The sequence below is a fragment of the Pelophylax lessonae genome (assembly GCF_965119305.1).
Source record: "Pelophylax lessonae genome assembly, chromosome: 2".
NCBI lineage: Eukaryota > Metazoa > Chordata > Amphibia > Anura > Ranidae > Pelophylax > Pelophylax lessonae.
The window spans coordinates 399,806,014-399,832,122 of record NC_138769.1 but is presented as its reverse complement, the minus strand read 5'-3'; the positions used below and the strand labels follow the sequence as shown (position 1 = coordinate 399,832,122).

The 26,109-nt window shown below is 41.0% G+C and overlaps 1 protein-coding gene across 1 annotated transcript in view; it reads right to left on the bottom strand.

Annotated features, from left to right (window-relative positions):
- GUSB (glucuronidase beta) overlaps positions 1-26,109 on the bottom strand; it is a 50,117-nt gene that overhangs the window by 13,919 nt on the left and 10,089 nt on the right. The window contains exons 2-11 of the mRNA XM_082245480.1: positions 20,015-20,203; positions 16,727-16,908; positions 15,050-15,192; positions 12,007-12,194; positions 10,348-10,500; positions 8,678-8,856; positions 7,280-7,426; positions 3,609-3,693; positions 2,164-2,340; positions 1,262-1,397 (exon numbers count right to left, since the gene is read on the bottom strand). Coding sequence (XP_082101606.1) covers positions 1,262-1,397; positions 2,164-2,340; positions 3,609-3,693; positions 7,280-7,426; positions 8,678-8,856; positions 10,348-10,500; positions 12,007-12,194; positions 15,050-15,192; positions 16,727-16,908; positions 20,015-20,203 — 1,579 coding nt within the window. The remainder of the gene's footprint in view (positions 1-1,261; positions 1,398-2,163; positions 2,341-3,608; positions 3,694-7,279; positions 7,427-8,677; positions 8,857-10,347; positions 10,501-12,006; positions 12,195-15,049; positions 15,193-16,726; positions 16,909-20,014; positions 20,204-26,109) is intronic.

The window sequence follows — 26,109 nt, the reverse complement described above, 5'->3', positions numbered from 1 at the left end:
CAGAACATGCAAGCTGAATGGAGGAACCACTAAGTGCTGTGGGGCAAAAAGATATTCAACCCCTGAAGTACATGCAGTGCCCAGGGAAGCAGCATCATGGTAGTGTCATTGGGAAGCTCTCTTTTTTTATTTTTACTGTTCATGTAGTGACAGGAACATATTCGTTTTTCATTCAGACAAAGCAGCTGCACATTAGCCACCACTACATTTTATTATGAATGTGGTGATCTGGGAGCATATGATTATCTGTTAGTAATCCAGGAAAGGTATTTCCAAACACAGTCTCTACACACTTTGCTGACTTCTTCCTGACTCTCACATCACTAAAGTCAGACTTATGAAAGTGTCAACAACAACAAGCCACCAAATTAACTCAAGCCTGCCTTGAAAGTTTGAATCTAACTGGATATACAGCTAGAAAGGAGAAGTTGCTTCAACTAGCAAACAAACCCCGTCCACAATTGATCAACTCTGTATAATCTAAATGCAGTGGATTACAAAAGGAATAAATAAAGTGAACCTTCTAACTTCACTGTAGCTGTGGTGTTTGCTGAATAGCACCAACTATACAGTGCCAGTGTGCATTCTTGCGAGATTTGGGATCCCCAGCTTTCCTAGGATCTTGTGGGGAGTGATATCACCAGCACCTTGATGTACAGGCTGGAAATCAGGGTCTAAGATGGGCATCATTTTTGTTTTTGGATGTTTTACATAGTCTTCTTTAATAGGAGGGAACTATTAAATAGTAGTCACTTGTATTTTCATGCAAAGTGGGAAAAAGATCTGCTGTCTAGTTGTGTGAACCCGTTGACTCCAGAATTCCACAATAACTCTTGTCCACCCTGGCTATTATTAATATAAACAAACACACACACCAGCTCTAGAGTGCTAAAAATGATAATATTAAGTGCGAATAGGTGATTTATAATTATAGAGCAGATAATGATATCTACAGGACACTGTACTAATTACCTATTACGAATGAGGCATAAACTATAGATGCAATGTAGAGTAAAGCCTGGGAAATCCTTCAAAATTTTCTCTGCATAATGCTGCAGGGAAAGCTTTTTGATAGGAAGAGAGGCCTGTCAAAGCTGTGCTTTATAAATGTGCTGGAGTATTTTTTTTTTTTTTTTTTTAAAGCAAACCTTGGTTATGATGGCCATAAAATGTATTTATAACTTGGTTCACAAGAATGGGATTCAAAGAAATACTCCCACCCCAGGAAGATGATGTAGAAGAAACAACCACTTTATCTCACCCTGTGCAGTCATGAAGTCTGCAAAGTTCCAGATGAGTTCTCCAATAACAAACATTTTTCTCTTCTGGTCAAAAACAGAGTGGTAGTTCCTTAAGACCATTTCTTGGTATTCCTCTGTAAACATTACTGGAGGGTCCTGCAAAAAAAAAATTGAAAAGTCTGTACCTTGGGCTGTGCAACTAATGCTAGAATGCAGTATGCTGCTCAGAATTGGTCTGTAACACTATACTCAACAAAAAGCACAGAGTGCCTTATTTATCAAAAGGACTACAGACACTGGAAGTCAGATTATACATTTTCTTCTTCCAGACCAAGACCAGTTCTACTTTCAGTGTAATGACGATCACACCAATTATACCACAGCATATAAAAAAACTACTACTGAAAGAAAAAAAAAGCACAGCAATGGACAGCTTGGATTTGTGATTACAGAAAACACAAACATACATACTTCTCACAGTGGACCCAATGTCGATGTAAAATGAGATCAAACATAAGCAGAACCTGGAAATTATAATTTGGGTAGGCAGACCAACATTTTGTTACTATCTCCGGGTAACTGCTTAAACAGTAAGCTATTACTGCATTGTACAACAGACTGACAAAGTTCACAAGATTTGCTGTGGGTCAAGGATAAATTGAGGACTATGTCACCAGCAGTCCTGTTGCTGATAAAAACGTGGCAGTGACCGGATCAATATACAAGGGTAAATAGCCATTTTCTCTGCAGCTTCTAGCTAGGATAACGCTGGCAATTTGTCAGGTACAGCATTGCACATGGCATGGCTATAACGTAATTAAACAGTGACAGATAAAACTAGCAACATTGCATCATATTCCTGCAAAATATATATACATTTTTAATATCATACATTTTAATTTAGCCTTCTAGCTGTACTCACGCTGTGGAAACCAGGAATGGTGTCTGCTCCATATTCAGACTGTATTATTGGCTTTTGATACATTTCATGCCACTTGTCAAACTGCGTATTCAGCTGGAACTGAATCACCTCAAGATGGCCTGGGTCATGGTACCAAGAGAAGTAGCTATTGACGCAGATCACATCCACATATGGGGCCTGTAAAATACATGCAGCAATCTATTATTGTTTTTATCTGATAGACTATGTATTTCAGTTCTTCTGAGGTGTCTGGCTTTCTGGCCCTTCTACAACATATGGCACTGGTCTGATTATCTTTTGCCACAAAACACTCTATCGCAATAAGTAAAGGCAAATTGCAATGAGAGTGAAAAGGCATAATTTGCTGATCTGGGCTATACCAGGTATAAATATGACTGATTTTGGCATTCATCAGAGCAATTCAGTTACAAATAGAGTAAATTAAGTATATACATACAGCATACAACATACATACTGTAAATATATATGTTGTCTATTTGTAAAGTAAACCTCTGCTACCTACCTGACATTTATTGTGATCATTTTATGTAGTTTAAATTTATATTAAACTCTTCTACTTCACCTGTTAATCCTTACCTATGTTCATGTTTAGGCTTGTGCTATGACCCACTACTACCTTCTATAGCAGTGTCAAATCAATTACTGAGGGCTGTCTGTAACAGCCCAAAAGAGGCAGCCAGCCTCCCGATGAGGTCAGAAGGAAAGATGGCGACGTGGGACCGGGGCTTTGGCACCTAAACAGTGGTTCAAGGAGGCACAAAGCTGGGTTCAGTGGGCAGGTATTTGAATTAAGGACAATCCTGGATAGCAAATAAGAGGGGAGGAATAAAATAAATCAGGGTGGGTGTGAAGTTCTTCATTAAGAACAAAAGTATGATATAAAAGTATAGCAGCATATCAGTCCTTAGATGTGGTGGCTGAATTATTTTTCTTTTTTTTAGGCTTTTTTGGTTATTTTTTCACCCAGAGATCCTTACAGTAATCCACTTCTAATCCTAGGCTGACAATATTCACACGATTACTACTACTACATCTATGGAAAAGCAGCATCTTCACCCTAGGTAAAAAAAGTGTATTAGGACTATAGAGCACCACTTCCTCTCCATGACATAGGGAGATGATATTCTGTAGTTCGCAGTGGTGAACTAGGCCGGGCTAAACTCTGTCTGAGATTTGCATGAGCAGTTGAAGTCTCACTGGATTTAGGAGTCAAAGGGGAATTTTTAAGCACTTCTAGAACATAAGCAAAAAAGGCTTTCTACAGTTTATTTAAATCAGAACAGGTGAATGTTTTTAGAGTTACTGTATTATGCGGATTAGGACTTGAGACTGACTTATCACAGCCTCATGGCCCTGGTATTGTTTGCATGATGCAGTTCCACAATACACCAAACAAAAAAAATGGAGCGTAAAGATCAACGTACACCTTGATCCTTATCATATCTGGCATTTGTAACATAAGTGACTGGTCTAGTTAAGTCCAGGCTTTTAGTGTGAGAGATCACTGTCCTGTGGAAAGAGAAAAAGAAAAGATTATAAATTATACGCAGGTTCTGAAAAGGAAACAAATTGTGTGGTAAATAAACCAATAAATTATACAGCAATATGTAACTGTTCTCCTTGATTTGATATCTATGTAATTATCAAACGTATTGCAAGAGGAATATTAATGCATCATAAATTACTTTACTATGATCAATATATACACCATATATGTTATGTCACTGCAGTATGACCACCTCCAGCTAAAAAAAAAATGTCTACACAGGTTAAGAGGTTAAGGTTATTTATTTGGTAGTACAAAGACTGGAGCACCAAATTGGACTTTATATGTTGGCATATGAACTTTATGATTGCTGAAGTCACCAAATATTTATGCCACTGGAGATAAAGGACACTATATATATATATATTTTTTTTATTATATATTTATATATATTTATTTATTTATTAAGCACATGTGAGGTTTCACATAAAGTTGTTACGTTATAGAGAGAGAAGAATAGCCCCAGGAAGTAGCAAGGATACCCAGTGCCCACAAAGATGGGGCATGGCTTTTTCCCACTGACATTGGGAATTTTTTTACTCCCAATAGATGCAGTTCAGCCCCCCTAATGTTTGAGGGACAGTAAACTGGCCCTATGTTTAGAAAGTTTGGAGACCCCTGCTCTAGACCTGAACAAGTATTTAACCCTTGCAGTGTGGAGGCAGTCCCATAGCAAGGGAGCATTCAGTTCTGCTTTAAAAACCATGTGCAGTTTTGTGGAAAATGTTAAATATCACATACGGCTCCATGCAGAAAGAGTATTTCTGCACTACTCCTATTAATTGCAGGAAGTTTACAGTGGCATCAATATTGTTTGCAACAGACGTTGCAATGTTGTCATAACTTTCTACATATAATAGGAACATTTTGGTAATTGATTCCCTAAACTGTACTACACACAAATGACTTTTTCCACTGCTTACATTTGAAAATAAACTATTCTCTACAGGGATAAAGAAAGATGAACTAGTCACACAGTAATTAGCTCCCTATAGACAACTTACTCTAAAATAAAAAAAATTATTTCCTATACCCCAAAGAATTAATTATAATTTCTTTTACAAATCACAGCCAGGTACAACATATGGTAAAATTATCTCTACAGTTCTGAAGAAAGTGTATTTAAGAATGTTTTGGAATGTGATGTATGCAGTGCATCTCCATTAATGAAGCAGATGTTCAGATTCAGTGCCGGGTCACACTTATGCGATGCGTGAAGGCTGCGAATTCGCAGCCTGTTCCCGCATCACAAACGCACCCTTGGCAGTTCACACTGCCATATGCGATACGCTGGGGGTGTCAATGAAATGTTAACGACACCCCCAGTTTGATCGCATATCGCAGTGCGATCTTTACAGTTCGCACAGGATCAGATCGCACAAGTGTAAACCACTGTGCGATCCGATCCTGATGCGGGTGAAAAAAAGGGTCCTGTGCGACTTTTGTGCGGGTGCAGTGCGAATTTAGCCATACAAAGTGTATGGCTGAATTCGCACCGCACAGCCGATCGCATGTAATGAAGGAGCAGTGCGCTCCGATATTACATGCGATCGCCACAGCCGCAAGAGTGTGAACTGGCACTCAATGGCATTGCATCTCACTTTACTGCATGCTACCATGTGGTGGCAAAGAAGTCATCCGAGACAAGAGATTTATTAGATTGCCTTTGTAAGGAGACTATTTACAGGAGGTATAAAAAAAACTTAGGTATCACTTTGTGATGCTCTAAAAAGATAAGCTTCTAGGTAAAAATGAAAAAGACAACATAACAGAAAATAGTCATGAAAGGAATACGTAAGCTCCACTGCTGACCTAAAGAAAAATGTAGTTGCCGGAGATGGAAATGTATGGTCACATCCTAAACGTTTCTTTTACAACATCAGCACTGTAATAGTAATACAATATTATTTTTATTTTTGACAATCCGATTTAAGCTGGCTTGAAAAAATTCTCATGTTGGGAGTGCTGCCGTCTCTTTCCACAACTTCCTGGATTCCCTGCATGCTTTGCTTCTCCTCTGCTCATGCCTTTGTTTTTTGATGTAGCACCCTCCTAGATAGGTGCTAGGCAGGGAGAATAGTTTGCTTTGCCTGCTTAACAGGGAAGTTGCAGGTAAATCATAGTCTGCTCCATCTGCTTATCAGGGGAGCCTGATCAGTAGTTAGGCCTGTTACATGTGCTCAGGATGAGATTGATTGGGCTGAGGCAGTGTCCCCACTGTATCCAATAGCGGAGCTTGTTGGACAGTGGAGGAAACCCAGCCAGTGACACACAGGCTTTTATGACTATCCCAGTGGGTTGGCACAAACAGTGGTGCATCCTGGGATATGTTATAAAAGCTAAGGGCACATGTGACAGGGTGTCTTTGGGCGGAAAGCCAGATCCCAGGAGGAGGGTGACGGCTGTTTCTCCTCCTGTCTGTTTTTGAAGGTGGTCACAGGCGGTTGGCCTAATGAGCCAAGAGTGTGGTGCTGAGCCAGGAGGTCCAGGAAGCTGACAAGTGGAGTTGGAGGCAGAACAACCTTGGGAAAAACAGTGTCTGTGAGTACCGGGAAGCTTGCCAGGGTTCTGCCCAGAAAAGGGGACCGCTCCAGTGGAGTCAGTGGACAGGTGTCAGTGCACACAGCAAGTGAGAAGGGGGGTGCAAAGTTAGAACCCTGAAGAATAACTCAAATAGGATCACATTATCTATCTTCACGTCTGTGGCAAGGTGAAGCAGCGGCCTTGCCGCACACTACAGCTAGTTGTCCTCAAGATTGTACATAGTTCATAGTAGGAGTATTCCACCCATCCCTTCTCCCATCCCAGTTCTAAATAAAAACACAAAAAACCAACATCCCCTGGGATTGATTATTGACTGAGCCAGGTACTTTTAATGCTATTTGTCTACTATCAGTTGCTAAGGGTAACCCAGGGGAATCCATAAAGTGCAATTCTCAGCACTCCTCTAGGGGGCAGTGCTACATTTGTTTTTATTTCTATGCATATTCTAAGGTGCCTTGCTGCCTGCAAGCAGTGATCACTGTTCTGAATCCACCTACTAAAACTAGTCCTCAGCACCTCTGTAATTCAGAAGACAGGCGCTGTTTGTGACACAGCAGTGCAGACTCACAGGGCACAGTGAATTTAGGGCACTGAATTGCATAAAGTAAATGTGTAGAGTTCTTAAATAAATAAAAATATATATTATATATTTAATATTATATTTAGGTTGTCAAATTGAAGATCAAGTATGCAAACCATGGAGTCAACCTCTAAACTGCATACTTTATTCCAGTTTGTTGAATCAAAAGCACTGATGTCAGCGGAACCAGCATGACAGCCAGGCAACTAGCATTTTTCTGAGTTCAGCATTGGCAACCTATATATATTTTTTTCATGACGGGTTACACAATATAATTGTTTTGTTTTTAATAGGTCAATAGTGATAAACATAGGCACACTGCTGTTTTTGGGATATTAATATTCCAAAACATATGACATAGTCACCAAAATACCAATTTTATACAACATTATGAATATAGTAAAAATAAAAAAATTCCCACTTACTTAAAATAATAACCTGCTTCACCAAGCTCTGAAGATGGTTCATTGGCAACTGACCACATAACTACAGATGGATGGTTTTTATCCCTGCGCACCAGCTCCTCCATGACAGTTAAATGATGTTCCAGAGACCGGTTACCAAAGCTTGCACTGACAAGACATAGGACACACACCATGTAATAGTATTAGGTTCACGTAAAAAGAATGAAGAGCAAGAAAGCCAAGAAGTGAATAAACACTGTGCTCTAATCAGAGACTGAAATATGAATGAATTCAGATTCAGTCTGTAAACTTACATTCAAAGAATTAAAGCACCCGTTTTTGTGTTTATTAAAAGTCAGCAGCTACAAAAAGTGTTGTGACGTGTCCCAGAAGATTGCAAGGAAGGAGGGGGAGAGGCGTACTACCGCTTGAGCCGCCTAGGGGGCCTGAGTGGAAGTGGGAGCTGGTACATGTCAAAACTAGGTACCCACTTCCCCCCCCAAAAATAATGACATGCCAAATGTGGCATGTCAGGGGGTAAGGAGGCCTTAAAATGGAAGTTCCATTTTTGGGTGAAACTCCGCTTTAAGAATTTTTTATGACCGTAATTGTGCAATATAAATGGGTCTTTCAATTAGGGACTCATAAAATCAACATCCCCCATATGCACAGGACAAACAACCTCTGAGATATCAACACAAATTAGGGATGCACCAATCCAATATTAGGATCGGATATCGGTGCTGATACTGCCACAATAGCTGGATCGGGGGAAATCGGTAAAATTAACCGATCCACGGGCCGATCCGGTTTTGCCAAGTCCCGGCTCAGCCATCCCTTACTTGGTGTAGTAGTAGTATGGGATGGGAGCCGCTACTTCCTGTATAGGCCCGGCTCACAGGCGGAGTGATATCAGATGCACTCCACCTGTGAATTGAGGAGCCATACACAAGAAGCAGCGGCTTTGCTCTGTACTGCAGCCGCATGCTTTGTGTGTGTAGTTCTGGATCGGTACCGGTATCGGCAGATACACAATGCCAGATATCGGTATCGGGACAAAAAAAGTTGGATCGGTGCACCCCTAACACAAATAGGCACCTAAATCATCTATTTCATTATGTGCATGGTGGTATTAATACGTACATTTAAACTAGGTTAGAATGTAGAGAATTGTACAAGTCTAGTATACCTGTGTGGTAAAAACAAGAAACTCTTCCTAGTAATGAGTCTCAATATATTTTAAATGGCAGGTGCTTATTCTGATTACTCCAGTGTCCAGGGCATATTGCTTATGGACACAGCATTCTATATTTTGCACAGCAAAGTACTGCATCCAACATTTCTATTACATATTTACAGATAAACCAAAAATATTGGAGAACAAAAATAGCAATGTTAATAATAGTTAGCATTCCTTACGGATATCTTATCCCCACTCCTGGACTTTCATCGATGACCACTATGCCATACTTATCACAAAGGTCCATAATTTCTTCTGCATAAGGGTAATGACTAGTGCGGAAGGAGTTTGCGCCAAGCCACTTCAGTAGGTTAAAGTCCTTGAGAACTGTAGGCCAGTCCAGTCCTTTTCCCCGGATCTGTTAAAATAATCAAAGCAGCAATAGTATAAGTATGTCCAAGTCTACAAGTTACTCCAGCCTTCCCTTTAGGCTTGCACAAGTTTCTCTACTGTACTGAAATTGCTTAGGCCGATGCCACTGCACATTTGAGATTCTCACAGCATGCATTAGAATTTACCCACTTCATTAACTAGCTGGAGGACATAAAACATCAACTGGTTCTTTTTACCCTAGACTTAGTATATGGTTCGCCCCTTTCATTTATTGCATTTCAGTTCTTTCAATTATGGAGGCTCGCTATCATATGTAGGTGCTACCTAAAGCGATCTGCACATCGATGCAGTTTGCCTAGGAATGTCCACTTCTTCACGCTGACATAAACCCAACGAGGCATTTTAATGTTTACATAATTCCTCACAATATCCAGCCCACTACTTGCATCAGGGCTCTTAGCTCTTAAGGGGAAGACTGAGGTAGGGTGCTGTGATGTGGGTTTTAAGGATGCAATGTTTAGCACCCTGCTGGCTCCTCACACTCTCCATTATTGCTGAGAGAAGCACAGAGACCCAGTTTTCTAATAAAAGAAAAAAAAAAAAAAAAAAAAAGGAATTTATCTGACTGTATTGTATGCATTACAAACATAAAAGCAAAAACCTTATTTGCAGTAGGTTAAGTTACCAAGGCCACCATCAACATTCTATTTAGAAACCTGAAAATTGGTGTTTTACATGAGAAATAACCTCTCTTACCATTATGCCTATTTTTATGCCTACTCTGGGCAAATTGGCCATTGTATTTCGACTGAGATGGAGTTGACATATTTGTGTTTTGTCGCCTCATTTTGAGCATTCATTAAAGGGGTTGTAAAAGCAGAAGGTTTTTTATCCTAAAGCATTCTATGCATTAAGATAAAAAGCCTTCTGTGTGCACCATCCTCCCCAGCCAGCACCCCCTAATACATACCTGAGCCCCATCTCTGTCCACAAGTTCCTCAGCCATCTGGGACTCTTCTTCCTGGTTGACTGAGACACAGTTGCGGTGCCATTGGCTCCTTCAGCTGTCAATCATCAGTTAGCCAATCAGGAGAGAGGGGGCGAGGCCAAACGGCACCGCAGCTCCGTGTCCGAATGGACACACGGTGCTGCAGCTCCACTCGGGTGCCCCCATAGCAAGCTGCTTGCTGTGGGGACACTCAACAGGAGGGAGGGGTCAAGAGCACCGAAAAAGGACCCGAGAAGAGGAGGATCCAGACTGCTCTGTGCTAAGCCATTGCACAGAGAGAAGGTAAGTATAACATGTTTGCAATTTTATTTTTATTTTTTTAAACTTGGGACTTTACAATCACTTTATTTAATTAAACTATTTTGTAGCAAATCAGGGTGAAGCACCAGGAAACCAAATTAATTCATTTCATGGAGCTCTATTATTAGATCGCTTAGCACGCACATACTAAAAACACAAATTTTGCAGAATTTTACTCAATCACATTTATAGTAGTCTTCCACTTACATCATAATCTTCATGTTTGTTGACTCCATGGAAGTAGAAAGGCTTTCCATTAATGAGAAACTGCTGTCCTGATATCTGAACAGTCCTTATGCCAACATGTAAGGTGTAGAAATCTTCACTTTGGCCACTACCTGTATCTGCCGTCACCTTCACCTGAAAGTAACCGCAATTTGTAGAAGTTTAATATTTGCATGACTTGCTAGCAAGAGAAAAAAAAGAGTGACATCTTTCGAGGTTTATTCTAAATTACAGAAATCTGTCCAGACACAAATAGAGATTGCAATAGAATATTTTTTGTGCCACTACAAAACATATTTAAATGTTGACTCCACTAATAGATGTCCATATCGTGCAGGCAGTGATGTGGATACCTAGAGAAGGACCCCAGGAAGTAAAGAGAAGAGGGAAGGATTATCACATGACCATGGCTTCAGGTACATTTCAATTTTTTTTTTCATACCAGCGGTTACAGAAGGTGGGAGGAGGTTGCTAATATCCTTGGCTTTAATATTTAAACATAAATTATTTCACCTTTTTTTGTTATAACTCTAGCTGAACATCTTGTGATTAATAGCCATATCATAATAAAAATAAGAAAAGCAGTGTCTGCGGAAATATTCGCCTTCGATTGGCAACTGTCCCTCACAGCGAATCAGCACCAATCCAGTTACTTCCTTTGGGCGCAGACTGTCATGGAGCCACCCCCTGGGGTGACATCACAAAGTTTGCTTTAAGAGTATTACTGCACGGAACGGTATATATAAATTAAATCAGCCGTTCAGTGCAGCAGTAAGGACTGTCCCCTGCGACTTTTACGGCTCACACAAATAAAATTGATGTCATTTTTTCCCGGCAAATAGAGCTTTATTTTGGTGGTATTTGATTACCACTGCATTTTTTTTTTGTGCTATAAACAAAAAAAGAAAGAAAAAAAAATTTATATTTTTATGCTACATATTTTTGGTAAAAAAAAAAACAAAAAAAAACAAACCAATAAGTGTATTTAGATCGGTTTACGCAAATGTTATAGCGTCTACAAACTATGGGATATACACTGGATTTTTCTATTTATTTGTTTTTATACTAGTAATGGCAGCAATCAGCGAGACTGCAATATTGCAGCGGATAGTTGGACACTGACACTCTTCACAAATATGCACTGTCACTGTACTAATGATACTGGTTGGGAAGTGGTTAAACCTATAGGGCGATCAAAGGGTTAACTGTGTGCCTAGCCAGTGTTTTGTGTACTGTATGTGCTGCTTTTACTAGGTGAAGAAAAGGATTTTTAGTCCCTGCTTTGCAGGAACACAAAACCCATCCTTTCCCCCCTGTCAGAACGCAACTCTGCCTTGTTTACATAGGCAGAGTTCTGTTTTGAGCCTCTGCCCGATGACCTGATCCTGCACACAGCTGCCGCCCTGTAGCAGTACAAGTGATATAGGGCGGTCAACAAGTGGTTAAGTCCCATCAGGTATGCATGACTATTGGTAAATCTAGGGGAGAATGTACACAATGAGATTGTAAGCAGCTTGAAGAAACAACTTATCTGGACCAAATAGTTCTCTTCAGATTTGCATCTGCTGAAACAATGTCAAAGCCAAGCGAAGGGGCTATAAGGACCACTCCTACAGTGCTAGCAGTAATTTTTGGGCTTACCTCCAAAGAATATAAATATCCAGGGTGTGCAGTCATCAGATAAGGCCACCAAAAATTAGCATTGGGTACTTTTAATTGTCCCAGAGAACCTAATCCTGTGGCTACCTCCTGTCCTTCCTGGTCACGTAGTGTAACAGCCACAGAATAGTAATCCGATCCAGTGACTACAACTTGATAGTTCACCAATCCTAAAAAAAAAAAAAAAAAAAAAAAAATTACATTACAATAAATACATACACTGAACAAAATTATACACACAACACTTTTGTTTTTGCCCCCATTTTTCATAAGCTGAACTCAAAGATCTAAGACTTTTTCTATGTACACAAAAGGCCTATTTCTCTCAAATATTGTTCACAAATCTGGCTAAATCTGTCTTTGTGAGCACTTCTCCTTTGCCGAGATAATCCATCCACCTCACAGGTGTGGCATATCAAGATGCTGATTAGGCTGGCCACAATAAAAGGCCACTATAAAATGTGCAGTTTTATCACACAGCACAATGCCACAGATGTCGCAAGTTTTGAAGGAGCGTGCAATTGGCATGCTGACTGCAGGCATGTCCACCAAGGCTGCTGCCCGTGAATTGAATGTCCATTTCTCTACCATAAGTCATCTCCAAAGGTGTTTCAGAGAATTTGGCAGTACATCCAACCGGCCTCACAACCGCAGACCACGTGTAACCACACCAGCCCAGGACCTCCACATCTAGCATCTTCCTCTCCAAGATCTGAGACCAGGCACCCAGACAGCTGCTGCAACAATCGGTTTGCACAACCAAAGAATTTCTGCACAAATTGTCAGAAACCATCTCAGGGAAACTCATCTGCATGCTCGTCGTCCTCATTGGGGTCTCGACCTGACTGCAGTTTGTTGTCGTAACCAACTTGACTGGGCAAATGCTCACATTCAATGGCGTCTGGCACTTTTGAGAGGTGTTCTCTTCATGGATGAATCCCAGTTTTCTAAGATCTTTGAGTTCAGCTCATGAAAAATGGGAGCAAAAACAAGTGTTGCGTTTATAAATTTGTTCAGTAAATATATTATATATATAATTTTACACTATCATTTTTCAAGCATAAAAAAACACAAATCTAAGATACCAGTAACTACCAGTGAGGGTAACTTTCACTGCCAGTGATTACCAACGTGGGGGGGAAGGGGGTGTTAACATTTTCAACACAAGTGGTGGAAACTATTTTTGTGTCCACTGACACCAATTCTGGGGGTTACTATTGCATCCACTCACACCAATGCTGGGGGTTACTATTATGTCCACTGATATCAATGTTGGGGGCTATTATTGCGTCCACTGACACCAATGCTGGGGGCTATTATTGTTTTCACTGAGACCAATTCTGGAGGTTACTATTGCATCAAGTGACACCAATGTTGAGGGCTATTATTGTGTCCACACTGACGCCAATGCCGGGGGTTACTATTGCATCCACTGACACCAATGTTGGGGGTTACTATTGCATCCACTGACATCAATGTTGGGGGGTTACAATTGCATCCGCTGACATCAATGTTGGGGGGGTTACAATTGCATCCACTCACACCAAAGTTGGGAATTACTATTGCGTCCACTGAGATCAATGCTGGGGGGTTATTATTGCATCCACTGAGACCAGTGTTGGGGGTTATTATTGCATTCACTGAGACCAATGCTGGGGTTTTTTATCGCTTCCACTGAGACAAATATTGGGGGTTAATACTGCATCCACTGAGACCAATGTTGGGGGTTATCATTGCATCCAGAGACCAATGTTGGGGGTTATCATTGCATTGCATCCACTGAGACCATTGTTGGGGGTTATCATTGCATTGCATCCACTGAGACCAATGTTGGGGGTTATTATTGCATCCACTGCGACCAATGTTGGGGGTTAGTATTGCATTGCATTCACCGAGACCAGTGTTGGGGGGTTATTATTGCATTCACTGAGACTGATCCTCTGCCCACAGTACAAGTAAAGTCCTAGGAATGAGAGAGAGAGGAGAGGAGAGAGAAGAGAGGAAAGAGAGAAGCATGAAAGCCTCTGATTGTGTGTGTTTGTTATTATACTTTTGCTGCAATGGCAGGCAACATGGGAGATTATTGGGGGTTAAACTTTCTGCACCATGACCAGCAATGGAGGGGATTATTGGGGGTTAAACTTTCACTGCCACTGACTATCAATGCAGGGGGAGCAGTTATGATTTAAAATATCACTGCCTGTAACCACAAATGAGGGCTGGGTTAAATTTCACTGCTAGTTACTAAAAGCGTGTGTGTGTGTTAACAGTATTGACACAAGTCCTGGGGGCTATTATAGTGACCTGGACACCAATGCTAGTGGTTATTATTGCAACCACGGATACCAATGCTGGGGATTATTATTGTCTCCACTGACACTAATGTGGGTTTTTTTACACCAATCCTAGGGTTTATCATTTGGTCCAGTAACATCAATGTTGGGGGTTATTATTGCACTTACTGACAACAATGCTGGAGCTTATTGTACTCCAACTACACACACACACCATCCCAGCAGTAGACTGCACAATCTCCTGCCAACCTGCAATTCAGTGAACCTTGGTGGCCACAAGAGGCTTCTGTGTATTTTCGGTGCAGCTCTGTGCTGTTCAAAATGCTCCTCTACTCACTCCAGCTACAGACAAGATTCCTGCCTGCAATTAGGCCCACCCTGCAGGCTCAGCCTTTCACAGACAGGCATCAGCAGTGGGGAAGCTTCACTTGGAGGACCAGTCAGGCACCCAGGGTAGCAAGAATTAGCTCTAAATATCCACCTATACTTCAGGAACCCATGGGAACAAAAGACTCCTGATGAGCCATAGCCCCATCTGCTCCAAGAACTAAGGCTTAGCTGGCAGAGCAGACAGGAACTACAAGGGTAGATTTTTGTCACAGTCCTAGAGTTCAGCTTCAAGAAAAAACTATATACAGTGAGGGTTTACATACACTTTAATACATCTGAGTTTCAAGCAAATAAACATAGAACATATAGAATTTCGGAAACTCTATCCAATCTCCACTCACCTATGTCAGCAATGATGTCAGTAGTTACAGTGATGTCATGAATATATACTGATGGAGTAGTATAAAGGACTACAGGGCGATGAATGCCAGCATAGTTGAAAAAATCAAAATCTGTATTTTGTATGAAATATCCTTTGGGATACCTAGATTTAAAAAAAAAAAAAAAAAAAATTATAAATTATATTAATATATACATACACACACATATACATACACACTGCTCAAAAAAATTAAAGGAACACTTTTTAATCTAAGTATAGCATCAAGTAAAGTAAACTACTGGGATATTGATCTGGTCAGTTAAGTAGCAGAGGGGTTCGTTAATCAGTTTCAGCTGCTTTGGTGTTAATGAAATTAACAACAGGTGCCCTAGATGGGCAACATTGTACCTCCAAAACAGGAATGGTTTTACATGTGGAGGCCACTAACACTTTTTTCCCCCACTCATCTTTTCTGACTGTTTTTCACTAGTTGTATTTGGTTAGGGTCAGTGCTACTATTGGTAGCATGAGGTGATACCTGGACCCTATAGGAGGTTGCACAGGCAGTCCAACTCCTCTCAATACGTGCAGTTGCCAGAAGGTTTGCTGTGTCTCCCAGCACAGTCTCAAGAGCATGGAGGAGATTCACGGAGACAGGCAGTTATTCTAGGAGAGCTTGACAGAGCCCTGTGCTCACTGCCTGGCACCGTGGAGCTCGATTCGCATTTGCCAATAAACACCAGAATTGGCAGGTCCGCCACTGGCACCCTGTGTTTTTTTACAGATGAGAGCAGGTTCATCATTAGCACGTGACAGATGTGAAAGGGTCTGGAGAAGCCATGGAGAACGTTATGCTGCTCGTAACATCGTTCAGCATGACCGGTTTGGTGGTGGGTCAGTGATGGTCTGGGGAAGCATATCCATGGAGGGATGCACAGACCTCTACAGGCTAGACAATAGTACCCTGACTGCCATTAAGTATCGGAAAGAAATCCTTGGACCCATTGTCAGACCCTACACTGGTGCATTGGGTCCTAGGTTCCTCCTGGTGCACGACCATGCCTGGCCTCATGTGGCAAGAGTATGCAGCCAGTTCCTGGAGGATGAAGGAATTGATACCATTGAATGGCTTCCAGACTTGCCTCATCTAAGTCCAATAGAACACCTCTGGGACATTATGTTTCGGTCTTTCCGACGCAGCCAGGTTGCACCTCAGTCTGTTCAGGAGCTCAGTGATGCCCTGGTCCAGATCTGGGAGGAAATACCCCAGGACACCATTTGTTGACTCATTAGGATATGAGGATAGATAGATAGATAGATAGATAGATAGATAGATAGATAGATAGATAGATAGATAGATAGATAGATAGATAGATAGATAGATAGATAGATAGATAGATAGATAGATAGATAGATAGATAGATAGATAGATAGATAGATAGATAATATCTATCAGTAATCCTAATTTTTCAACCAACCATGAAACAAGCATTTGACCAAATATGGCTTTCAGATATTCTTTAAAGGGTCAGTGAAAACCAATAACTCTACACAATCAACCAACGACTTATCAAGTATAGTCACACCTCATTTTCTTTGGTAAAGGTGTATGGAAATTAAGCAAGCAAATAAATACTGTATAGTAAAAAAAAAAAAAAAGTAATTGAAAGGGAAGCTGCCAATGCTATACATTTACCTTGTAGGGTCATTCATGAATTGGATAGATCCAGGAGGTAAGGTATTTAGTGTCAGGGTGTTATTCACAGCAATAGTAATGCGGCAGGGAATTCCCTTACTACCCTTCAGAATACTAGTTATGTTGGCTTCAAAAGGTAGGTGCCCTCCTTCATGTTGCGTAACCTGAACTCCATTCACCCACTATAATAAATCACATTAACATAAATGAAAACATACAAAAGCAATGCTATCTCTACACATCAGCACAGTTACAAAAATGAACGCAGGTCAAATGAACCACCAGAAAACAGTATGGATTCACAAAAGATTTGCTGAAATTCATGTCTTTAAAAAGATGCATCTTCCTGGGTTAAAATGATGATCTATTGCATATTTTGTCATTGCAACGTAATCAACTTTTTAATATAACAATTAAAATTCTCTATTAATTTCAATCAGCAACCAGCTAGCACTTTTTAAATCTAAGAAAACATTTTTTTCCTTTCATTTTAAGTGTGGCAGTAGTACATACAATCCCTGACAATCTGAATGGTTCAGCTATCCCCAACTCCGTCCTTAAGTTTGTGTATCGAGCCTTTGATATGTGGTTATGTACTGGCCACAGGTTTACAGGAGTGTTGAGGGTGCCTTTTTGGTGGTATTTGATCACCTGTGCGATTTTTACTTTTTGCGCTATAAACAAAAAAAGAGCGACAATCAACATCACTTGTATTGATGCAGCGATCTATCCATTTTTTCTTTTCCATCCAACCTGCTGGCTGAATTCAAAAAAGTGTGCACCCAGCCTAATACATACATATCTCAGTATCTATTCACCAGAAGCAGGTTGCAGCAAGTATGCAATTTTATCCATTTCCCCATTGTACTAGAAGATAGCTTGTGTACACTTTGTTCCAAAAGCATTTGTTTGAAATTTTTTCACACAATGAAATGTTTACTGCTAAAACAGATTTGTATGTGCAAGTCTGAAAACTCAAACCTACACTATATAATACACAGTACTGTGCAAAAGTTTTAGGCAGGTATGAAGAAATGCTGTAAAGTAAAAAATGCTTTCAAAAATATATATTTACATTTTTTTATTTTTATCAATTTGCAAAATGCAAAGTGAGCGAATAGAAGAAAAACCTAAATCAAATAAATATTTGGTGTGACTACCATTTGGCTTCAAACCAGCATCAAATCTTACACTTGCGCATTTTGTGCACTTGCACGAAGTCAGGGATTTTGTAGAATTAATCAGGTATATGATCAATTATACCAAGCAGGTGCTTATTGATCATCAATGTAGGTTGAAACACAGTAATTAACTGTGTAGGAGGCTTAAAACTGGGTAAGGAACAGCCAAACTCTGCTACTAAGGTGAGGTTGTGGAAGACTGTTTCATGTCACAGGTCATACACCATTGCAAGGCTGAGCACAGCAACAAGACACAAGCTAGTTATACTCCATCAGTAGGGTCTCTCCCAGGCAAATATTCCAAAGCAGACTGGGGTTTCAAGAGATGCCATTCAACGTCTTTTGAAGAAACACAAAGAAACAGGCAATGCTGAGGACCATAGATGGAGTAGGCAGCCAAGAAAACTTCATGCAGCAGATGAAAGACACATGCTTACATCTCTTGGACATCTGAAGATAGCACAAGACCCAGGTTCACCCATCTACTGTCTAGAGAGGTCTTGCCAGAAGTGGTCTTCATGGAAGAATTGTGTCCAAAAAACCATACCTACGTGGAAACAAGGCTAAACAACTCAACTATGCACAAAAACATAGGAACTGGGGGGCAGAAAAATGGCAGCAAGTGCTCTAGACTGAAAAAAAAAAAAAAAAAAAAAGAGTAAAAAAACTAGCATACACACCACAGTGGGATGCTTGTTTGTCTCACCCACTCAGCACTAAGGTGCTACAGGCTATAATAAATAGCTCTCATAAATACAGTAATAAAAAGCATAAATATCAAAATCTGATTAAAGGTATATATACATAAAATGATAAAATGATATAAAATCACACATTTATCTAAAACCTCTCGGATGTCAGCAGCCGTTATAAATAAGAACAATCATAAAAAATGGTGTGTACATCTAGTAAAACCACATGTCAACACTAACAGCGCTAAGTGCTCAGTGCTCTAGACTGATGAGGCAAAAATTGAAATATTTGGCTATAGCAAGAGGCAGTTTGTTCGCCGAAGGGCTGGAGAGCGCTACAATAATGAGTGTCTGCAGGCAACAGTGAAGCATGGTGGAGATTCCTTGCGAGTTTGGGGCTGCATTTCTGCTAATGGAGTTGGAGATTTGGTTGGGATCAATGGTGTCCTCAATGCTGAGAAAAACAGGTAGATACTGATCCATCATGTCATGCCATCAGGGAGGCATGTGATTGGCCCCAAATTTATTCTGCGGCAGGACAATGTCCCCAAATATCCCATGTTATTAAGAACTATCTTCAGTATAACGAAGAACAAGGAGTCCTGGAAGTAATGGTTTTGGCCCCCACAGAGCTCTGATCTCAAAATCATCAAGTCCGTCTGGAGTTACATGAAGAGACAGAAGGATTTAAGGCAGCCTACATACACAGAAGATCTGTGGTTAGTTTTCCAAGATGTTTGGAACAACCTACCTGCCAAGTTACTTTAAAAACTGTGTGCAAGTGTACTTAGAAGTTATGTTGTTTAGAAGGCAAAAGGTGTCGCACCAAATACTGATTTGATTTAGATTTCTCTTCTGTTCATTTACTTTTCATTTTTTTAACTGATAAAAATAAAACTATTAACACTTCTATTTCTGAAAGCATTCTTAAATTTACAGCATTTTTTTTAAACCTGCCTAAAACGTATGCACAGTAGGGTATATCTGACGCAACATAGTAATCCATGCACAGGGGATGCAACACAGCTGGGTGCCCTACCAATTGGGGAGGAGGACATTTTAGTTACAATAGCAATAGTAGCTGTAGAGTGGCGAGAGGGCAGGGTTGTCATCACTGTAACAAACTCAGGAGATAAGTTTGCCATGATGTGCACATATTGCTCCTGCACCCCCAGCCCTCTGTTCTGCTTGGGGGTTTATTTTTCTCACTAATGCAAACGTTTTTCACAGTACAGTACGAGACTGGGGATAAAGGGAAAAAAACTGAAAAAAAAAAAAAAAGCACTACGACTACTCAAAAGTGTAGATGCCAGTCTTTCAACAAAATTAGATGACCTTTGCCCATGTGTGGCTGTTCTTACACTATTTTGGGCAACAAATGAGCAACACCAAATGTTAAAGCCTCTCATACTCACAACAATGGAGTAATAGTGGGCACTGCCAACACGGAGAACAATTCTTGAAGAGTCTTGGTCTTCCAGCCACCTGCTAGGCAGCCAAACTTCCTTTTCATACCAAACCCATCCGATGAAATCTCTTAAAGTGATGTCCTGAGTAATATCGTTATAACTGGCAGGTACTGGCATGTCTATAACAGGGCCCGTCTGTAAGAAGATTATAAAAAGGAGGTGCTCATTACAAATAAGCAATACAAAGAAATAATGATTGAAAAAATACAGTTTAGGAAAAAAGATTTCCAGTATAACCCCTGCTTAACAGTCCTGGGTCACCGACTCACCTTATAGTGCATCTGGTGTCATCCTTGTAACTAGTTCAATGCTGCACAACAAAAGTTAAGGCTCGCAGAGCCTACCAATTAAGTAGTTACACAATGAGGACAGTGCCGTATACACAGAAAATCCAAATTTAGTACAAATAGTTAAAAAAGGACCAAAGTGCTGCCTGCGGATTTTTTTTTTGTAATGCCCAACTCTGCCACTGGGTGACCTCGCTAAGGCTTCCAATCCCACTTTGCCCTGCTACTTCATGCCCAACTTCCATGCGACTTCAATGAATGAGATCCGACTTTGAGATGACTATTTTAGAAAAAAGGGGGAGATTTTGTTGGACTGTATAGGCCAAAAAGGAGCACAAATCGGATAAAATAAAAATCTATTTATTTTACATGTATAAAAATTAGACCCTGGTGTGCATCTCAAAAAAAAAAACCAAACACACCAAATACATAGCACACATTGTTAAGCAAGTGTTTACATAAGTGGCTACATGATGAGTAATAAAGGGATGAGTTCTCTATTGCCAACGCATTTCGCCTATTGTTGCTCATGCACAGTCTCCCTGGGTGGGGGCTGAAGTATGAAAGGAGAGGTTGACCGGAAAGATCTGTAACTCCCATACCAAAGAAAAGCCTCACTAGACCCCTCCAATCTTAATAACTTAAGACCCATCTCCTTACTCCCTTTTGCTTCCAAACTCCTTGAACGTTTAGTCTACAACCGCCTGAGCAAGCACCTCATTGAGAATAACCTCCTTGATCCCCTTCAGTCTGGATTTCGCCGTCAACACTCCACAGAAACTTCTCTCCTAAAACTTACAAACGACTTACTAACAGCAAAAACCAATGGTCACTACTCAATACTCTTACTCTTGGACCTCTCTGCTGCCTTTGATACTGTTGACCACCCCCTCCTTCTCAAAAAACTCAAGTTTGCTCGGTCTCCGTGGCTGTGCTCTCCATTGGTTCAAATCTTACCTATCTCACCGCACCTTCAGTGTCACTTACAATTCCACTTACTCCTCTGCAACTCCTCTTACTGTTGGGGTCCCGCAAGGTTCTGTCCTTGGACCGCTACTATTCTCAATCTATACCTCCTCCCTGGGTCAGCTAATAGCCTCCCATGGCTTCCACTACCATTTCTATGCTGATGACACCCAAATCTACCTCTCTACCCCTCAGCTCACCCCATCAGTCTCCTCCCGCATCACTGATCTACTAACAGACATATCAGCCTGGATGTCTCACCACTTCCTCAAACTGAATCTATCTAAAACCGAGCTCATAATATTTCCTCCTCTACGTGCCCCTTCCCCGGAATTCTCTGTCAAGATCAATGGAACAACTATTAGTCCTTCCACACATGCCAGGGTGCTAGGGGTAACCCTGGACTCTGCACTGTTCTTTCAGGCTCACATCCAATCCCTGTCCAAATCATGCCGCCTTAACCTCCGCAACATCGCTAGAATACAGCCCTTTTTAACCAATGACACCACCAAGCTTTTAATTCACGCCCTGGTTATCTCTCGCCTCGACTATTGCAACTCCCTCCTCATTGGATTACCCTTACATAGATTATCCCCCCTTCAATCCACAATGAATGCTGCTGCAAGACTTATCCCCCTTACCAACCGTTCAGTGTCCTCCACCCCTCTCTGCCAATCCCTTCATTGGCTTCCACTCACCCAACGAATAAAATTCAAAGTGCTAACAATAGTTTACAAAGCCATCCACATCCTCCCAAGGCCTCCTGCTCTCTAGCTCCCTTGTCACCTCTTCCCATGCTCGCCTCCAGGATTTCTTCAGAGCTTCTCCCATTCTTTGGAACTCTCTACCCCAATCTGTCCGACTGTCCCCTAATCTATCCATATTTAGACGATCCCTGAAAACCCTTCTCTTTAAAGAAGCCTACCCGGCTACTAACTAATAACACTGTTTCACTTGCTCCATCAGCTCATCCCCCACAGCTATTGCCTTTTGTATCAATTGACCCTCCCTTTTAGATTGTAAGCTCCAACGAGCAGGGCCCTCTGATTACTTTTGTTCCAAATTGTAGTGTAACTGTAATGTCTGCCCTCATTTTGTTAAGCGCTGCGCAAACTGTTGGCGCTATATAAATCCTGTATAATAATAATAATAATAATAATAATAATCTGTAGCTCAAGAGGGTGGAGGGGACATGTAAGCAAATCATCAGATTTCAAATACGAGACAATGATATTGGAGGCATCCACAGGATCAGGTTTACTGGGAATTGTGTGTTATTTTCACATCTAAGCCTGTTCAATTTCAATATATTTGTATATAGCCTGACCAAACGGTCCCGCCACTAATGAATCAAATCCCCAATGCACCTAGGTCCTCTATGCTGGAGATGAAAGCCGATTGATGGGCAATTCCAGAAGCAACCGGTGTTCCATATGCTTGCATATTAAAAAACTGCCTTCTGTCCGTCTCGGTGGGTGACCCAAGCTCTCCGGTCAACAGGATGAGATGACTGCCACTTGTCTTTGACCAATTAAAACAATTCCTTTGCTTCTGGTATGAAGGAAACCTCACGCTGAACTTATAAAAAAAAAAAAAAAACCCAACAAAACACAGCGTGGGCGTCCCTCCTTAGATACAAACCAGGCCCCTTGAGTCTGGTATGGATTTAGAGGAGAAACCCCATTCCAATAAAAAAAAACAATCCCAGCCTTCTTCCCCTGCTGTCTTCTTCCTCCAGTCTTCTCCCCCTGCTGTCTTCTCCCTCTGATGATGCCAATTTCTTCTTCTTCAGCTGCCACCAACCCACTTAAAATGGAAAAAAAAATAATGCTGCTCCGACGCTGGCTCCTGCAGTAATGTCAGCGACAGTGTCTGCCTATAGCTATGGGGCGTGGCCATCCGGTAACATCACGCGGAAACCCCGCCATATTGTGACGTCACCGCCTGGGGCATAATAGTCAGTGATGTCACAAGGGGCGGGGTTTCCGTATTGCTTTTTTTTTTTTTTGGCGTAGGACTTCCCCTTAAGATCTATACTAGACTCAAAGGGCCTGCTATGGATCTGGGGGGGTCCATGCCATTTTTTTTATTTTTCAAATTCCATTCAAATCAATAGACTGAAATGGTGCCCAAGTCGAACCAAAGTAGTGCAGGAAGCATTTTCCAAGTCGGAATGAAACAAGTCGGAACAGTTAAGAAGGCTCCCATAGGGAACCATTGATTTTGACACGTCATGCAACAAAAAGTTGGAGAACATGTCGGATCAGTGTGAACTGGCCCTTGGACGCATTTAGGACGTATCCTTTAAAAAAAAAAAAAACAGCTTTTGAACATACCCGGCTCCCTGGGGACCAACTCGCTGATTTACTTCTCCTGAATGCAATCGACTCTCCCACTTCCACCTTTTTTCCTGGAAGGAACATGACCTAGCAACCTCTATTGCCCCTGAGGATTGGAGTAAGGCCTGGTCTTTCATTTCAAAATATTGTTTCAAAACTGCTACCTTAGAGGCAGCATACAAGATCCTCTTTAGATGGTATTGGGTCCTGGCCCGTATAGCAAGTTCGAACCCATCATACATCGAGAAATGCTTCAGGGGCTGGGGCCAACACGGTGATCCTGCTTATCTGGTGGTCCTGCCCACATTTAACAGGGTTCTCGAACAGGGTTTTTGGGCTCCTCTACACCTTATTTCATGTGCCCATTCATAAAGGACCTAAGCTCGCTCTAATTACATTGCGCAGTCCAGGGCCTATTCTTGTACCAACAAAAGCTTACAACATGTTTATTGCTGCCAAAAAATACCATAGCTAGGGCCTGAAAGAAAGCTTTTGTCTCGTTTGCTGCGATGAAGAAGAACAATTTAAACTACCACAATGGTTAGTGAAAAGATGACTATTATTTTACATAGGCCTGGGCAACCTATAATTGACCATCTACACCCAAGCCCTTGGGAACCCTACTTGCTTCCCTTCCCCATTCCTTTAATTCTTTATGTGATCCTACCTACAGTGGATATAAAAAGTCTACACACCCCTGTTAAAATGTCAGGTTTCTGTGATGTAAAAAAGAATGAGACAAACCTAAATCATTTCAGAACTTTTTTCCACCTTTTATGTGACCTACAAACTGTACAACTCAGTTGAACAACAAACTGAAGTCTTTTCAGTGGAGGGAAGTAAAAATGAAAAACTAAAATAATATAGTTGCATATGTGTGCACACCCAACTAATATTTTATTGAAGCCCCTTTTGATTTTATTACAGTATTTTTGGGTCAGAGTGTATCAGCATGGCACATCTTGAATTGGCAATATTTGCCCACTCTTCTTTGCAAAAACACCCCAAATCTGTCAGGATTGCGAGAGCATCTCCTGTGCACAGCCCTCTTCAGATCACCCCAGATATTCAAATCGGATTCAGGTCTGGGCTCTGGCTGGGCCATTCCAAAACTAATCTTCTGGTGAAGCCATTCCTTGTTGATTTGGATGTATGCTTTCTGTGGTTGTCATGCTGAAAGATGAAATTCCTCTTCATGTTCACCATTCTAGCAGGAGCGTGAAGAATTTGTGCCAATATGGACTAGTATTTGAAACTGTTCATAATTCCCTCTACCTTAACCCTCCATCTGAAGAGAAACAGCCCCAAAGCATGATGCTGCCACCACCATGCTTCATTGTGTCTATGGTGTTCTTTTGATGATGTGCAGTGTTGTTTTTGCGCCAAACATATCTTTTGGAATTATGGCCAAAAAGTTCAACCTTGATTTCATCAGACCATAACACATTTTCCCACATGCTCTTGGGAGACTTCAGATGCGTTTTTGCAAAATTTACGTGGGCTTAGATGTTTTTCTTCGTACGAAAATGCTTCAGTCTTGCCACTCTACCCCATAGCCCAGACACATGAAGAATACAGGTGATTGTTGTCACATGTACCACACAGCCAGTATTTGCCAGATAATCCTGCAGCTCTTTAATGTTGCTGTAGGCCTCTAGGCAGCCTCCCTGAAGTGTTTTCTTCTAGTCTTTTCATCAATTTTGGAGGGACGTCCAGTTCTTGGTAATGTCACTGTTGTGCCATATTTTTTCCACTTGATGATGACTGTCTTCGCTGTGTTTCATGGTATATCTAATGCCTTGGAAATAGTTTTGTTCCCTTCTCCTGATTGATACCTTTTGCTGTAGGATGCAACTAGGAAAATGTCAGGAAAGACCTACTAGAACAGCTTTATTTTTATTGTATTAACTTTATTTGGGGTTAATCAGAGGCACTTTAACCACTTTACCACTAGAGGATTTTGCTGTCTTACGTCTGGGCCACTTTTTGCGATTCGGCGCTGTGCGACTTTAACTGACAATTGCGCGGTCGTGCGACGCCATACCCAAACAAATTGTGATCACCTGTGCGATTTTTACTTTTTGCGCTATAAACAAAAAAAGAGCGTTTATTTTGAAAAAATAACAATATTTTTAACATTTTTTTATATGAAATTCCCCCCCAAAAAAAATTTAAAAATCTAATTTTTTTAAAATTTTTGGCCAATTTGTTTTCTGCTACCTATGTTTGGTAAAAAAAAAATCAGAATAAGCGTATTTTGATTGGTTTGCCCAAAAGTTATTGTGTTTACTAACAAAGGGAAAGATTTTTGTAATTTTTGGTGTTTTTTTTTAACGCGTAATGGCGGCGATCTGCGATTTTTTTTTGCGGGACTGCGACATTGCGGCGGACAGATCGGACCCTTGACTGACATTTTTGACACTTTTGGGGGTACCAGTGACATTACTGC